We start from the raw sequence: 18,457 nt of genomic DNA on the forward strand, positions 1-18,457 counted from the left end.
TTCGATATCTGTCACCCCACGTGCTCAACATTTCTACATAGGTTCCCTCACTCTTCAAGCTCCATTATTGCTCTCTTACCATTCCGTTTTTGCGCCTTAAAGAAGGGCTCTTGGCTTCAACAGTAGCTAGTGGCTGACTGACCACTAAGGTACTACAATTTTATACTCTCTTCTTTTCTTGATTATGCAATGCAGAGACTCACAGGGTTGTGTGGTTTGAGTAGTTGTTGAAACCTTATGCTGTTTTTGTTCACTCTTTTAAGTAGTGGGAATGCTGCATATTATACTTGCATCTGTTCTCGTGGAGCTGTGAAAATGTTGGAGTCTCCTAGTTTTGTTTGCTTAAGGTTGCTTCTGGACTTTGATTTCATTTCATAGGTTGTTCAATTATTAGTTAGTTTGTTTATTGCAGTAGATCTGTTGTGTTACTGTTACAAACTCCACATTCTTTATGACTGGAGTCCAACAAGTCCATGCTGATTAATGTGTGATTCGTTCTGTTTGGTTGTTGTGAAATTGTGGTATTGCTATGTCATTTTCTTTGATTTCTTTCATTTTCTCAGCAGTTGAAGGAGTGCTATGGGTTTTAACACTAACCCTGTGATTTTCTTGCTTTGCTTTTGCAGATATTGTGGTTTCTGGTCCAGAGCTTCCAATTGAAGTGCCTAATGTTGCTCTGCAACTCTGTTCTGGATGATGAATTATAAGGTTCTTTAGTCTCTTGTTTCCTGTGCTTCCATCTTTACCTTCTTTGAGCTATCCTTTTCAAAATAGTTCTTAGCTTCCTTGTATTCTAACATTGAGCTTAGTGACTCAAATTTGTCCAATTAGCCTGGAAATAACAAGAACAAAGTTGGGTTTTACCATTTGAAGCCTTGTCATTTCGTGAAGTTTCATTTACTTCTGTTGAATCCATATCCTGTTTCAATATCCTTATTTTGAAAGCCTCCATCCCCCCTTGTGTGATTTTTGAGTGCTCCTTGCATATCTCTGGTTTCGTTAGTGTAAATTAAGAAAAATGCAGAAGCTTCCGCAATCTGTTGATTTTGCTCTAAAGGAGACCTCACCAAACATTGGTGCGGGATCTGTCACGGGCAATAAGCTTTCATGCACCTATGACCTTGTTGAGCAAATGCAATATCTTTATGTTCGTGTGGTGAAAGCTAGAGATTTGCCTCCCAAAGATGTTACTGGTAGTTGCGATCCGTATGTTGAAGTGAAGCTTGGAAATTACAAGGGAGTCACTAAGCATTTTGAGAAGAAAAGCAACCCAGAATGGAATCAGGTTTTTGCTTTCTCGAAAGATAGAATTCAAGCTTCAGTTCTGGAGGTGTTTGTGAAGGATAAGGATGTTGTCTTAGATGATTTGATTGGTTGGCTGATGTTTGATCTCAATGAAGTGCCAAAACGTGTTCCGCCGGATAGTCCTTTGGCACCACAGTGGTATAGACTGGAAGATAGGAAGGGGGGTAAGATTAAGTCTGGGGAGCTGATGCTGGCTGTTTGGATGGGAACTCAAGCAGATGAGGCATTCCCTGATGCTTGGCATTCAGATGCAGCCAGTGTTGGTCCTGATGGTGTTAACAACATCCGATCTAAGGTATATCTTTCACCCAAGCTTTGGTATGTTAGGGTCAATGTGATTGAAGCTCAGGACTTGGTGCCTAGTGACAAAAGTCGGTTCCCAGAAGTATTTGTGAAGGGCACCCTAGGAAATCAAGCACTGAGAACCAGAACATCTCAAATTAAGACTATCAATCCAGTGTGGGATGACGACTTGATATTTGTAGCTCCTGAACCTTTTGAGGAGCCTTTGATTTTGACTGTGGAAGATAGATTGGGACCAAATAAAGATGAAGTTTTGGGTAAGTGTGTGATCCCTTTGCAACTTGTGCAGAGGAGGCTAGACCACAAGCCAGTTAACACTAGGTGGTTTAATCTTGAGAAGCATGTGGTTTTAGATGGGGAACTAAAGAAAGAAACCAAGTTTTCCAGCAGGATTCATGTTAGGATCTGTTTAGATGGAGGGTATCATGTTTTGGATGAATCAACTCACTACAGCAGTGACCTTAGGCCAACAGCAAAACAGTTATGGAGGCCTAGCATTGGGATTTTGGAACTGGGGGTTCTAAGTGCTGTGGGGCTGATGCCTATGAAGATGAAGGATGGCCGAGGTACAACAGATGCTTATTGTGTTGCTAAATATGGACAGAAATGGGTCCGGACAAGGACAATTGTTGACAGTTTCACTCCGAGGTGGAATGAGCAGTACACTTGGGAGGTTTTCGACCCGTGTACTGTCATTACAGTTGGGGTTTTTGATAATGGCCACCTTCATGGTGGTGGAGGGGGGAAGGACTCAAGAATTGGGAAAGTGAGGATTCGTCTATCCACACTCGAAACTGATAGAGTTTATACTCACTCCTACCCTCTTCTGGTCCTGCATCCTGCTGGGGTGAAGAAGACGGGTGAAGTTCAGTTAGCTGTGAGGTTCACATGCTCATCTCTGGTTAATATGTTGCACATGTATTCACATCCGTTGTTGCCAAAAATGCACTACATTCAGCCATTGTCAGTGATGCAGCTTGATAGCTTGAGGCACCAAGCAATGCAGATTGTCTCGATGAGGCTGAGCAGGGCTGAACCACCTTTGCGGAAAGAGGTTGTGGAATATATGCTAGATGTAGATTTGCATAAGTGGAGCATGAGGAGGAGCAAAGCTAACTTTTTCAGAATTATGGGTGTTCTAAGTGGCTTGATTGCTGTTGGAAAATGGTTTGATCAAATCTGCAATTGGAAGAACCCTCTGACTACCATTTTAATTCACCTCCTTTTCATAATCTTGGTCCTTTATCCTGAGCTAATACTTCCCACAGTTTTCCTCTACCTTTTCGTGATTGGACTATGGAACTTCCGGTGGAGGCCAAGGCACCCTCCTCACATGGACACGCGGCTTTCTCATGCTGATGCTGCTCATCCTGACGAACTTGATGAAGAATTTGACACATTCCCAACTTCCAGACCATCAGATATTGTCAGAATGCGATATGATCGTCTAAGAAGTATTGCAGGGAGGGTTCAGACTGTAGTAGGTGATCTCGCAACTCAAGGGGAAAGATTCCAGTCTCTGCTGAGTTGGAGAGACCCGAGGGCGTCCACGTTATTCGTGACATTCTGTTTAATTGCTGCCATAGTTCTCTATGTCACTCCTTTTCAGGTTGTAGGCCTTCTTATCGGCATTTATGTGCTGCGACATCCCAGGTTCCGCCACAAGCTTCCTTCAGTTCCCCTCAACTTCTTTAGGAGGTTGCCTGCAAGATCCGACAGCATGCTATAAGCTCAGTTCTCCCCCCGGCCCAGCTCCTATCAGCAAGGTGGAACATGCATCAATTAGACAAGCACATTCATGATCCAGATATAATGTCTTTTTTTATTTTAATCTAATTCCATTGGTAAATTCCATGAATTGCAGCCTGTTTGTGTTTATTACCAGAAACATTGGGGACAAAAGGATGGTTTTGCTTGAAGGTTTAATTCTTCAATGTGTTAGGAACTTTGTGGATTTTATTCCCTATTTTTTTTTTTAAAAAAAAAAACCTGATTTGGGTCACTAAGGTTTTTTAGTCCCAAGCTATCATCCTTCTATCCAATTTCCCAATATAGTTACAAGGACGGAGTCGGGAGTTGGCCTGACTCACCTAGGTTTCGGTGGTTAATCCAAGCATATATATATATATATATATATATATATATATACATATACTATTTTTAAATTTATCGGACGTGACTAAAGTGGGACACGTGTTTGGGAGATACCCTTCAATAGATCTAATAAATGTGTGGATGTAGATCCTAGTACCACATTAATTTAAGCTAGAAAGGGGAGTTCGTGGATTAGAATATAAAAAATGCAGGCGAATTTTATATGCCTATATCTCATACAAAACATTTTATAATCTTCTTTTGGGAAGAGCAGGTGCTCGAGAGTGTCTCCCAAGACTAAAATCTGAATGGATTGGTGATGTTATGGACCGAAAGAAGAGATCCTTTTGTCTCTTTATAAAAAGAAAGAAGAGGAAGAAGAAGAAGACAAGGCATTGCAAGCAAGCAGATTCTCTCCATGTGTTTGTGTTTGCAGGAATCCTTTTGTCTCCTTATTTGTAATAACTTCTTTTCTCTCCATCACAACCGCTGCGCCTCACATTTGGATAGGTAACTAAAATGATTTTTTGGAATGATTCTAAATATTATTTTTTAAATTATTTTTTATTTAAAAATATATTAAAATATTTTTTTATTTTTAAAATTTTTATTTTTTATATTAATTTATTAAAACGATAGAAAACATAAACTAAAATTAATTTTAATGAAATTCAAAAATTAGCAAATCAATGGTTAAACCGTTGTGTTGGCACATATTTTCTTTAATTCGGTAACAACTCTGGAGGGCAGGTTTTTTCCGAATTTTCTTCTCCTTGTCCGAATGTAGTCAGCCTCCAACAAATAGCATACTGGTAGCTTAGATAGTCACACCATGGATGGATATTTTATTTTGTTATCCTTTTAACAGTGCAATTTTTTATTGAATTGTTTCAAAATTTATTATTTGACATTTAATTATTAAACCATTAACTTCATTGTTTGCTACACTTTTTTTTTTCATGAGTTATTTCGATCTCATATCTCGAGTAATAGATTAGTCAAGTTAACCATGGTTGTCTCAATTCTTTTATGAAATTGATTTTTTTTTTACAATTTCTTACTTTAGTGTTAAATTATTGACTCTTAAACTATGTGATTTTTTCACATTTTCCTTTTGTTGTGTTATCCCGAGTTCGTGTTCGTCAAGCTAACCAGAATTAGCTTGCAGTTTCTTACTCAATGTGTTTTTATTTAACTTCAGTCCTCTTTTGCTTAGTTATTCTTTTGGAAGTCTAATATTTTTTATCCCAATCTCATGTTGCGAGTGGCGGGTTAGTCGAGTTAATCATGGTTGACTTGGTTTTTTTTCCTCAATTTTTTAAAACTTTTATTTTTTTTAAAACTTTTATTTTTTATTAAATTATTTTTCCTTGAACTTTGTTATTTTTTAGCTAATCTTTCTATTTTGTTATTTCGAGAGCGGGTTGGTCAAACTAACCTGAGTCAATTTGCATTTTCTTTCACAATGTTTTTTATTCAACTTGAATCTTTTTTTTAGGTTCTTTTTTTTTAAGTCTATTTTTTTTTTGATCTCATGTCATGGGTGGTGGGTTAGTCAAGTTAACACGGGTTGACTCAGATTTGTTTATGACATTTTTTTTTAATTTCATCATTTTGCATTAAATTACTTGCCATTGAGCTTTGTCCTTTTATCACTTTTCTTTCTGTTTGGTTATTCCGAGAATAAGTTGATGAAGTTAAACTAGATTGACTCAAGGTTTTTTTAATTTTATTGAACTTTTGTTTTTTTACTAGGTCTTTTTGAAATTCTTTTTTTTATCCTAATATCATATCGTGGGTTGTGAGTTTATCAAGTTATCCTGAGTTGACTTAGTTTTTTTTTTGCGAAGTTATATTTTTTTTTGTTTCATTTTTGTCATTAGATTATTAGACCTCGAACTTTACAATTTCTTTTTGTTTTTTTATGCGGGTTCTTTCGATCTCATATCCCAGATCATGTTTTAATTAAAATAACCAGGGTTGTCTCGAGTTATCATCACTTGAATATTATTTTTTAACAATGTAAAAAATTTAGCCTGGTCACAGCAGAGCACATAGCACCTATCTGATCTAATTGCAAGTAGCCTCTTGGAATTCCAATAACTTAAGAAAAGAATGCACTTCCAATCAACATTTACTACTAGAAAACTTAATCATAATACACTTCCAATCAACATTTACCACTAGAAAACTTAATCATTTTTTCTTTCTACAACAATAGAACCTAAGCTAGAGAGCAAATCAACAAGAAGACAATAGGCAGAGAAAGCAAAAGAATCTTCTGTTTCAAAACGAAGTTTCCCCGCTCCTTCTCCATTTAAAATCTTGAAATTGAACTTCGTATGACGACAGCATAGCAGATTGAGTTTTTCTTTCACTTTCATTCAAGTTAAGTTAGATGACTGCATAAAAAAGAAAATAAAAATAAATTTTGTTAGCACCTTGTTAACATAGCAATAATAATAGATTCCTTAAATGAATCCGAGCATTAATGTAGATATTAAAAGTTTAATATCTTGAAGAGAAATTTAGTCTTGTTTGACATGTAAGTAAACCCGATAATACTTTTATTATAGAAAAAAGCTTGGTGATGCTTTTCAGTTTTGCTGTTCATGGTTTTCTATTTCTACTGTTGCATGGCATGGTGATTCATATAGTTTATGTTCAGTTCTGGTAGGTTCCTTGTTGGGCTGCTCTTGCTCAAATGTTGTTTTCTCATGGAAATGGGAAATGTTGAGTAATCAAAGACATAATAAAAAAAGCAAAAAAAACACACACACACACATAAAACCAAAAAGAGAAGAAAAAAAATTGTTGTATTTTATAAGAAAGATAGTAAAAATGGATTATAAGAAAATCACCAACCATTTAATTTAAAATTAACACTAATTTTAAACAAGTATTTTTCTGGAAAATCCTATATGTTGAATGAATGGAATTGGTGCTTCCTACAAATTTAATGATTGTAATATTTTCTATTGATTTCAAAAAGAAAAAATTGTAATAAAACATAATATCATTCAATTAGTAAAAATCATCAATGGATCTAATATTAATCTGATCATACGTTAGAGAATAATATAAATAATATTTTGAAATCTCATCTAAAAACTTAAGCTATTGGGTTGAGATGGTTCTTTGACATGGTATCAGAACCTTGATAACCAAATGATCTCGAGTTTGAATTTTACTATCCCTATTTATTTGATAAAAATTAAGCATAAAGTAATGTGAATCTGTGTAAGTTTCAAGTCCAAAAAGCTTTCATTTGAGGAGGAGTATTAGAGAATAATATAAATAATATTTTATGATGTCATTTAACAGTTTAAATTGTTGGGTTAAAATAACTCGACAATCATAACTCACCAATAAGAATGCACTAAATTATATGATCGTTTCACAAGTCTAAAAGATTGGCTTTTAGTCAATTGGGCATGTCCAGGCTGGGTTTTCAGTTGTACTAGACCAGGCTTGTCTAGCTATCTTCTATGACCCATAAATGGGGAAGATTATCCAATGAACAACAACAATGGTCCAATAAATGGATGCATGATAGAACTTTTTGTTCAAAGTACCCCAACGACTCTTGAATACAAGATGGAGACATTGCTCGTTCAATCCTCAGCTCCCTGCCGCATCCATTTTAGGGTTTTTATCTAAGATCTTTTCATTGAAAATTTGATTGGTGGATATTAATTAAGTTGACTAAAACATATAAACATTCTCGGAATTTTTTGTTTTAAATATTGAGATAATGATATTTTTGATTGATCTATGTTAACCGAACTAACTTGCTAAACTGACAACTCAAGTCATCAATTTAATTTGACTTAATAACATTGGTTATCTGAAATAATTTTTATTTAATAAATGACAATAAAAATATATGTTATTAGAAGAATAAATGTATCAAATTAAAAATAATAATAATAGGTTGTAAGAAAAAAATTGTTAATAATATAACAAAAACTGTTGTACTCTTATTAAAAAAAAACAAAGTAAAAGTTGAATTGTATTTAATAAAATAATATTTTAAATAAAGTTTTAATTAATTTAAGAATTTAATATATTATTAATATTTTGAGTTTTTTTTCCTCTTTTCCTGTTTGTTTTTAATTAAGCAAGCAACAAGGCATGCTAAGGTGGCAGGCAGCCTGTCACCAGTTGTTTTCAAAATTCGATTACTACTGTTATGGCTGAAAAATTAGCGGTGGGTTTTTTAGCCTAAAATTTTATTTCTCAAGCTAGTGTTACTTAAAAACATTTTAAAGAAATTATAAAAACTAATACAAACCATTTTAAAACTTCAATTAAAATACTCTAAAACAAGGTTGTCAATTTCGTTTGGTAGGTTTTTTTTTTTTTCAATTGAAATGAAATGTTTCAGTTTCAAAGTATTTCGGCATATCGTTTCGAGGTTGTACTGTTCATATATATATATATATATATATATATATATATATATATATATATATATATTTTCAACAAATATAATTCAAATTCAAGATAAATTAATTATAAATTATGCAAGACAAATACAATGTCAAACAAATATAATTTCAAAATTTAAAATATTTCTAAATAATCAAGATTAAATAGATCTTTAACTTAAAGTAATTCAACTTAAACAAAATATCTAAATATTATGAAATTAAAATGTTTTAACACAAATATTTTAAATATAAAGTTAAGTCAATGTTATCAAGGCTAATAAGATCTAAAACATCTCTTGTTTTGCTCAAATTTCTACAAAGTATAAACATGAAAAAAACAACATGAATATAAACCATATATATTAGAGATAAATCTAATTTTAAAAACTTAATATAATTGTTAATGAAAATAGTAATAATAATTTTCAATATTATTATTAATATTATTGTTATTGAAAATAGTAATGAAAAAAAGCTTTTTATACTTGAGTGGTTTAATTAATTAAATTGAGACAGATTCAATTTGATTCAATGGCTTTTCAAGATTGGAATAGAACATGTGGAATGAAACCGGAATATTCCGGGTGAAATTTTGCCGAAAATTCCGGAATGGACCAAGATTTAAAATGAGATGAAAATTGTTCCGTTTTGTTTTGTTTTTTGAATTGGTATGAAATGTTTCGGCCATTCTGGACGAAACAGAACGAAATTAAAAACCTTGCTCTAAAATCACTTAAAAAATAAAAGTCATTGTCAAAATTTATTTTTAACATCGTGAGAGCCTTATAAAAGCTATTTAAAACAAAGCATCAAACTCAATTCCAAAACAACTTAATGTAAAATGATTAAATTGTAAATAAAAAAAGTCAAGTTACCAATAAAAATTAAAGAAAAAATATACTATGAGTAACTATTGCAACCCACAATGAATTGTGTTTTCTCCTCTATTACATTTTCATTATTTTTTAATATCTCTTTCATTTCACACTGTCTTTGTTTATAACCAAACTACAATTATGAAATGGAAAGAAAAATAAATAAATAAATAAAAGAAGCAAATAAAAAAAAAGATCCAATAACAAAAGAAGGATGTGAATGATTTTTTTTTCTTGAGATGGTTAACTGTTTATAATTCAAATATCATCTCATAGTTTATAAAATGTTAATTTTTTAAAATCAAAATATAATTGTTAGATAAAATAAAAAATGACTTAATAAAAAATAATACAAATGAAAAAAAAATCCAATCAAGAGGGAAAAAAAAAGATGTACATTAAAAAAAAATTTGAGATAGCTCACTATTTATATTTATACAATAATATTTCCAACTCAAATCGAAATGTTTTTGTTAATAGTATAGTACTTTATAGCCATGGCTTTAGCTCTTTTTTCTTACAAAATGGTGATAAAATGCACCATCTCATTTCTTTTCAAATGGTAAATTGTTTTATTTATTTAATTTAATTTAACAAATCAAGTACAATTATTGTTCTGGCCTCTTGAATTTACCATGTCCTTTATATATTTCATTGCAAGAAGACAAAACATGCAGCAAACAGCTGGGCATCATTTTCAACGACAAGACACCGTCATCAACCAGCTAGCCACATCTCTTGTAATTCATTTATATTTAAAAAATAATATAAATTATATTTAAAAATTTAAATTTTTAGATTGAATTGGTTTTTTTAAAAAGGTATCAAAATTTTAATAATCAAACGATCACAAGTTTGAATTTCACTATTTTTATTTATTTGATAAAAAATAAATACAAGAATATGAGCTATGTAAGTTTCAAACTAAAAGAGTTTTTATTTGAAGGGTGTCTTAAAAAATAATACAAATAATATATTGAAACTCCACTTAACAATTTAAGCTATTAAAATAATTCCTTAACATGATAACTCATTTCAATGGTTTTTGCATTTTCTTTCATTCAATGTAAAAACTTATAGTTATTAAACCATATACGATGTAAAGCTCGAGTTTTAGATTATATAAATTAATTTAGGTTAATTTTTTTAAAAAAATCTTTAAATGAGATTATTTTGAATTTTTTTTTTAAAATAAGTTTTTAATTAAATAAATCAGGTCATGAGATCTTTAATTAGATTACACCGTATTAATTTTTTTCTTTTATTTTTTATGAAATTAAAACCAGTCTAGATTAGATTTTGAATTCATCTGTCAAGCCATTGACTAGAACATTCTCACAATTAATCACAATTTTTTATAATAATAAAAAATTTAAGATTAACTAATCACAATTGACGGTGATTAGCACAATTGATGGTGATTAGTAAAATGTAACAAGATATTAGATGAATCAAAAGAAAATGAAAGGAAAAAATTAGTGATACTCCTTGAATGACGACAGATATTTTCTAGCATATTTACTGGCTTCCATATCTTGCTTGAACATATTGTCAAAAACGAAAAAGCATGGTGGACAACAATTTAAAGCAAGGATATATCGCATCATTGATCTCTTTTTAATGAACCAGTACAATTATTGACCACGATAATGAAAATATCTTGTCTGGACCCCATGAGATGATGCTTGTGAATGAATTTACCTTGTCCATGCCTGACTTGACATCCCAAAAAATAAATGCTCTTTTGCAGTTGCTCCATTATTTGTACAGTCCACAGGAAAATTTATAATATATCACGGTGTTATGATAAATTTATTTTCTTTAACCTATTTTGAATAATTGAGGTTAAATCTATTTATTTTATAACTAAACTAAATTATTTTTATACATACATGGATTAGTTTGTCTATCAATTAAGATTAAATATATTATTTGAACTATATTAAAAATTTGGTGCGTTAGAAGAACTAATCATCTCAAACTTCGAATTCAAAAAGAAGAAAAAGAAAAAAAAAGAAGAAGCAAATCTCCTTGATTATCAAGTTGATCCCATAGAGAATTTGGAGATAATTGCTATAATATTAAAAGAAAAAAAATTTAAGTCCTGAAGTTTAAACTCTGAACTCAACATGGTAATCAATCATTGAAGCAAAATAAATTATTGCCCATCAACAAAATATCATTAACATACATAAGTAAATAAAATATAACACCAATGAAAAAAAAAATAAAAAAAAGAGAAGTATCAATCTTGGAAGCCTGAAAGCTAATGAAGAGTAGAAACTCGCTTAACTAGTTGTACCATGCCTAAGGCGTTTGTTTCAGGTCAGGATTTATGAAGACAAAATACATGAGATAGAAAAGTAAGACGAGCAAAACCAGGTGGTTGTGTCATATACACCTCTTCCAAAATAATATCATTTAAGAAAGCATTTTGAACATCCAACTGATGAATCTGTTATGGCAGGTTGAATTATGTTACAATTAAGGGAAAGGGGTGACTGTTTGTTACAGAAAAAAAAAACACAGAAGGAAGTATGAGAAATGGGGGAGAGGGTGAAGAGGGTCGATCGCCAGCTCAAAAATTAAATATTACCAATGAATTTAATGATAAAATAATTCCGTCAGTCATTTTGTTAGTATAAATGCTATGTCACCATATCATTTGCCTTTTTAGAATCTCACTATAATTTTCTCAGTATATACCGATGGAATTTTATCGTCGTTATAGTTACAAATGTACTTTACTATCGAGTTAATTCTGTTGGTAACGTCGTCTATATGAGTTACACGTTATCATACTGTTTGGCTTTTTTTTATTTTTTATTTTTTCATTGTAATTCCCTCGGTATATACCAAAGAAATTTTTCTCTTGGTGTTTATCGATGGATACTAGGATGCAAAATTATGTTAGTAAAGGTCATCACAATATACCGATGAAAAATTTATTTATGGTGGTCGAAGAAAAATAGAAACAAAGTGTTAATATATCTATTCAACTCATATAAACCTTGAAGCACAAAGTCAATGCTTACATATAATAAAATATAATAAAGATCATATGTATTAATAAAAATATATAAAATCTTAAGCTAATTTTTAATGTAGCTGGAAAATAGAACAATGTTGCAATTGCTACAATAAAACACAATTTCCTTAGTTTGTATAGAATAAATTTTCAAAAACAAAAGGTGAAAAGAAAAGAACATTAAAAAACAAATTACAAAAGAATAAAAAATGAACCAAAAGAATGGTATAAATAGGTCAACTGTAAAGAATAAATTTTTTTTTTCAAAAAAGAGGGTATAGAAAAAAAACATTAAAATCATGAATTTGACTTACATGTTCTAAATTGTTTTAAAAAAAATACCAGGTATGTAGGCTTCTCCAATGTGTTTTTTACATTAAAAATTAGAAGTGTCATTTGAAAAGCCTATGCAATCATCTAACTAAATAAATCGATAATTATTTATGTAAATTAATAAAAAAAGTCATTAACAATAACAAAGAAAGAAACTGTAAATATGAGATATTTACTAGATTATATTTACTAATTTTTTTATTTAAATAAATAAAAAATAAATTCACCATAAAAAAACTCATGGCTTAAATGATAAATACAAAGGAAAATGAATGAATAAACCCATATTATAAAAAAAATTATGAAAGGCCAAAAACATTAGAAAAATATAAGGAATAGACACCTACCGATATGATGAAAACATATAAAAAAGATAAAATAAAAGCCTTGATGGAACCCGACAGCTAACCCATGTGAACAAATCAAATACATGACCTAGGACATAAAATTAGGATGACCCTATAAATAGCAAAGCAAAAACAAAATACCGACAAAAACAATATTTGAAAAAAAGACTTAAAAAAAAGACCAAAGTCGATTCAAACAAATTTTTAGATCTATGACGCAGGTCATGAGACTAGGATAACCCCATTAAAGGCGAACCTGAAAAAAGAAGAAGCAAGATTCTTAACCAAACAAATATTAAGAGATGAAATTGAGGAAAAAAAGTCAATAAAAAAACAATGCAAAACAAAACAAATATAATTAAAAGAATTAGGACTAAATTCAACATAAAAACAAATTGAAATTAAATGTTAAGGGAAAATTTAAATGAAATTAAATGTTTAGGGATGAAATTGAAAAAAACAAATCAATTAAGAAAATAATTAAAAAAATAACACTTAAAAGAATTGACACCGAACTTGACATAAAAATTCAATGAAAAGAAATGCTCAAGGTTGGAATTGAAGAAAAAAATAAATCAAGAAAATAATTTAATAAAAAAAATAGCAATTAAAAGAGTGATGACCAAATTTGATTAAAAAAACTAACAAATTCAAACAACCAAGGATGAAATAAAAAAATCAAATTAGAAACATTCAATGTAAATAAAACAATTGCAATTAAGAGAAGAAGCACTTAATCAAAAGAAAAAATAAATTGAAGGGATGATATAATTTTTTGCATGGCTAAGACATAATCCGAGTAAGAAAGAGAAGGAAAAGAAACAAAAAAAGAGAGAGAAAAGCCAATTGGCGCTAAACCAGACGTTACTACTATACACGCGTCACCCAAGGAGAAAAAGGACACCGGGATTCATCAAATGATGAGGCTAAAGCTTGATTTCAACCACCGTTGTCAGTCGCATGTGCCGCTCGAAGGCGGCGGAGTGGCTGATGCGTGCTAAACACAAGTTAATAGCCTTTTTTATATGAACAAAACTAAAAATGCCCCTGGACTAAACAACAATAATAAAAAAACCTTTATGAAATTACAATCAAGCCTTTGAAGCCAAGGCTAAAAAATTTGAATGGCAAAGATAATAAAATAATTCAACTGTTCATAAAATTATAAAAAAACAAAAATTCACCTAGGACTAAATAGCAATAATAATAAAAAAAACCATTAAAAAATAACAATTAAGCCCCTAAAGGCCAAACTAACAAATTTGCATGGCAAGAGTGCTTGTATACCTAAGGTTCTAATTATTTACTCTCTAAAGGCATTAAAGTAATTGCATTGTTATTAAAAAATAAAAAGACAGTGTTACCCCTAAACAAATTAAGAATAATGAATTGGTTGTGTGCAAAGACCATCCTACCCCTCAAGGAAAGCTTTGAAAATTAAAGGATGAAGGGTAAAAGAATAATTTTAGTATATCCTTAAATACATTTCACTATGGATGAGCTATGGTGAAGAATCAGCGGGGTTTTAGTATTTTACATAATTATGAAAGAGAGTAATTCTTTTTCTCTCTCTCTTCTTTTTATTCTTTTATTAGTCCGTACTATTCTGATTTCTCTGTCAAACATTTCCAAGCTTAAAGTGTGGCCTCTGAAATGGTCCTGCTGTAGGTTTGGATGTACATTAACTACAATGCGGTCCCGGGGTGGGTGAGATGATGAGCTGTCCCGGGGTGGGTGGATGTAAGAAAATAAAATTTGTATGAATGGTTCAAAGGCTTTCTCTTACTGGAGAGAGCGACAGGGAGAGAGCGAGATTTTTGGTGGGATTCAATAGTTTCCCTTTTCCAGCATTGAATCTCAGAGCTAAATGCCACCTCTTTTCTTTGATGACTATCTATTTGATCCACGTTCTGTCACATATAGGATATTTTTTTCTCAATTAAAAAAAATCAAATATGCACGTTTTTTAACATGTTTTTTTATATAAAAAATATTAATTGTAAACAAAAATTTTTTATTGCTAATTATATATACAAACTAACTTTATATACAATTTTAAATTCAACAACAAATAAATATATTATTTATTATGATAAACTCAAGATTCAACAACACAATTCAATTAAATCCCTAATCATGTCATCTAAACCATAATTAACTCATAATAACATAAATTCACATTTCCAATGACAAAAACTCATAAACCCTATAATTAACAAATTATGGATTTATAATGCAACAACAAAATTTCACAAAAACATCCCAATCAATTCAAAAATCCAACAACAAAATTCAATAGAAAAATTTAAAAACAATAAAGAAACCTAAAAAAAGAAGAAATTGAAAAATCTTGCCTCTTAATTCAGCTTAGTGAAGCTTGCAAGGATCAAAACAAAACAAGAAAAAAGGTGGGATCATCTTAATGAAAAAATAAAAAATTGAAAAATGAAGAAGAGAAGAGAAGAAGAGTTACCTTTGTCTTTTAAGGTGTGGATGTGAAGAGAATAATAGAGAATAAGAGAAGAGAATGAGAGAGAAAAGAGAAAGAAAGAGAGAGAATGTTTGTGTTGGTAGAAAAATAAGAGGAAGAGAGGAGAAGAAACAGGGGAAACATCCCTTTTAACTCTATGAACAAAAAAGTTCTTTCTATTCTTTTTGTATTGTTGATCTGTTGGCAAGAATCGTCGGTGGAAAAAAATGTTTCACCACCATTTTCTAACGTGAAAGCCTTGTTATTTTTCATATAGTATGAACATGCTAATTGTTCATGCGTATTCTAACCAGAAATCATTCCAAATACAGGAAAATTATTGATAGTCCACATCAAAACTTCCTTCATATGAAAAATTTGTTTCTTCAAGACATTTTAAGCCAAAGTCCCAGATATCCATAATTGCTTCAACTCATCAATCAACAGTAGAAGAAAAGCATCTATACTTAACCTGGAATATTAAGACCTGGTATGATTGTAGATTAAATTATGAACTTTGATCTCATACACATCGTGATAAGTTTTAAACCGTGAGTATCACCGACCAATAAGAATAAGGAGCATTAAATGAACTGAATTGATCGAATTTGTTTGTACATAACTCAAGACGCATATTCTTTAATTCCATTGAAAATCGAGGATACTCCCTATTAAAATGTTTCCAGGCTTTACCATCGAATGGGTACACTATGACTTCATCGACTATATCATGTGAATGATGCCATGTCATGTGCTCAACAATCTTTAAAGACATGAATAACATTTGCAATCTAGGAGAGAATAAGAAGTATCTAAGTTTTTTTTTATGTGCAACAAGAGTCATTTCCCTGCCAATTCTAGGTTTAAAAGAAGCATACCCACATGTTCTGCACTCGTCATCTTTGCATTTTCAAGGTATTACAACATGAAGAAGTTTGGACACATGTTAATTTTCTAATATCCTAGGCCGAGGGGTTTTATCATGGATTTAACAGTATAGAAATTCCCTTTCAGCTTAGTTCTTTCAAAAATGCTTCTCGCCCATTCAACAATTATGTTGTAACTGACCTCACTCAACCCATAATCTAACTTGATGGTGAACACTTGTGCAATGACTTATAATTTACTATGATTTGTGTACTCATCCTATAATGATTCGTTGGAGTCTTTTGAAAGATAAAAAAAAAACCTAGCCACATCTGCATTTGGTTCTTCATCTATGACTAGACATTTATCTGCATAACCTTGATTCATTCTCATCGCATCCATAACCATATTTCTATAAGGATTACTATTGTCATCTACAACTCCATGCATGTTACTAGAATTAGAAGTTGACCCAGCTATCCTTTCTATCATGGTCACGTAAGAAACATATGGTTTTTCATGTGTAAATCAACACAAGAATTTCTCAATGAACTCTTTTTGTAGAAGATGCATCGCTATGATAACTGGATCAAGAAACTTTTTATTTTTACACTTTTGACATGGGCATTTAATATCGCTCCACTAATATTTTTTAGATTAAATAATGTGTAATTGATAAAACATCCTCAACCCAATTACAATAATCCATCATGTGTAACCCTTTGAGTGAATCTCGATACATCCATGAACAATCGTCCATTACTTATATCAAACCTATATAGAATATTGATGACAACATGTATTAATTAATTTTGTAAACTAAATAAATTAGCTAATGTTAATTTAAATGAAACTTATTCAATCTATTTTAATAGTACTCTTAAATCATTATCAACTATCTACATGGATTGAAATTCCTATACATTTACTGAAATTTTCAACTCAACAATAAAATTGACAAAATGTAAAACAGGCTCATTAAATAACCTATTATTTATTTAATTAAAAAATTGACAAGATATAAAACAGACTCATTAAATAAGCTATTAGTTATTTAATTACAAAAAACCTAAGTCACAAATTCAAAATCAATTTCATCAAATTACCAACAAATTAAAGTTTTAAAATCTCAAACAAACTTTAACATGTACAAACCATATATTCATATATCAAATTCATGCGGAGAAAATCTATAAAACAAGTAAACATACAAACAAGCTACATATACTACATAAACATGCAATAAAAATTAAAATTTTCATATTGAGTCTAAATAAAAAAATAAGTAGTTTTGCTTACTTAATGTGGAGAATCCTAAAAAATATTTAATAAGAACAAGGATGCTGATAAATTAAGTGTTAGGGTGGTCGGATTTTTATTTATATCTAATTTCTGGTAGTGTTTTCTTGACAACAAAATATTTGAAAAAAACAAGATAATTTGTCTTTGTTTAAAAAAATTCAAAAACAAAACAAAACCTCCTCTTGGAGAAAAAACCCATTAAAAAACTATAAATCGTCTGTTTGGTAAAAGAGTGGTCCTTCCTCATACAGTCAGTAAGAGACAGGATCCTAGGATAGATAAGATCATTAACGATTTGTGGTCGAAATATAATGAAGTGAAACAGCCATGGTCCCTTCTAGACAATGCAAGCTTATACCATATTGCTTCATTAATTGAGCTTAATTAGAACAAGATTCTGAAATGAATATATTGGGACACGCAAAGATGGACCATTGTGGAAAATAACCTGACATTGATATACTTTCTTTTTCAAATGTGTTGATGTCAAAAGTTTTGTATTCCGTGATACATACGTCCTTCTTCGTGGAAGTATTTTAATGACCAATTAGGATGAAGTATAATAAAATTGGTTACAAATCAAGATTTTTAAAGATAAGGGACATTATAATTATCTTAGAGCCTTTCAAAATACTCAAATTTTATTCATTTTAATTTTATTTATCAAAATTCTATTATAATTTCCAAATGATATTTCATGAAAAATTAGATTTTTTTCACACCAAACAACGTTTCAAAAAAGTTAATAAAATAATATTATTTTTCTAAAAAAATATTTTTGATCGACCCTCTTGACTCGGGCCTTTCGCTATATCTATCACATGTTATATTTTAAAACTACGGTTCCAAGTTGGAATGGATGATGGATGGTACACTATTGAAATTGAATACTATGCTGTTAATCCTTTCGCTTAATAGACATTTAAGGCTAAAAAAAAGTATTGTCATCAAGTATATCTTCGATTCTTATTTTTTTTGAATCAAGTCTAGTGTAGGTATTTATAGGAGTTCAGTAGTTCAAATCCTTGTTTCAAAGAATTTGACACAAAAATATTTCTCATTGTGAAGGAAGACTAGAGTAATTCTTCAACTTCGCCATG

General features: G+C 30.6%; 1 protein-coding gene across 2 annotated transcripts; it reads left to right on the top strand.

Annotated features, from left to right (window-relative positions):
* Positions 1–3,534, top strand: LOC133686094 (multiple C2 domain and transmembrane region protein 5-like). 2 transcript variants are annotated; one of them, XM_062106951.1, is made up of 2 exons: positions 1–149; positions 627–3,534. In XM_062106951.1, exon 2 carries the CDS (start codon positions 1,019–1,021, stop codon positions 3,335–3,337), a length of 2,319 nt encoding a protein of 772 aa, XP_061962935.1. In that variant the 5' UTR covers positions 1–149; positions 627–1,018; the 3' UTR covers positions 3,338–3,534. The 2 variants fall into 2 exon arrangements, with proteins under 2 accessions (XP_061962935.1, XP_061962936.1); XM_062106952.1 differs by lacking the exon at positions 1–149 and adding an exon at positions 194–347.
* The last annotated feature ends 14,923 nt before the right edge of the window (positions 3,535–18,457 follow it).

Source organism: Populus nigra, chromosome 1 (assembly GCF_951802175.1).
Source record: "Populus nigra chromosome 1, ddPopNigr1.1, whole genome shotgun sequence".
NCBI classification, from domain to species: Eukaryota; Viridiplantae; Streptophyta; class Magnoliopsida; order Malpighiales; family Salicaceae; genus Populus; species Populus nigra.

Bases quoted from the DNA above. Each gene is read 5' to 3' on its own strand.
- LOC133686094 (XM_062106951.1), top strand. From the start codon at position 1,019: ATGCAGAAGCTTCCGCAATCTGTTGATTTTGCTCTAAAGGAGACCTCA.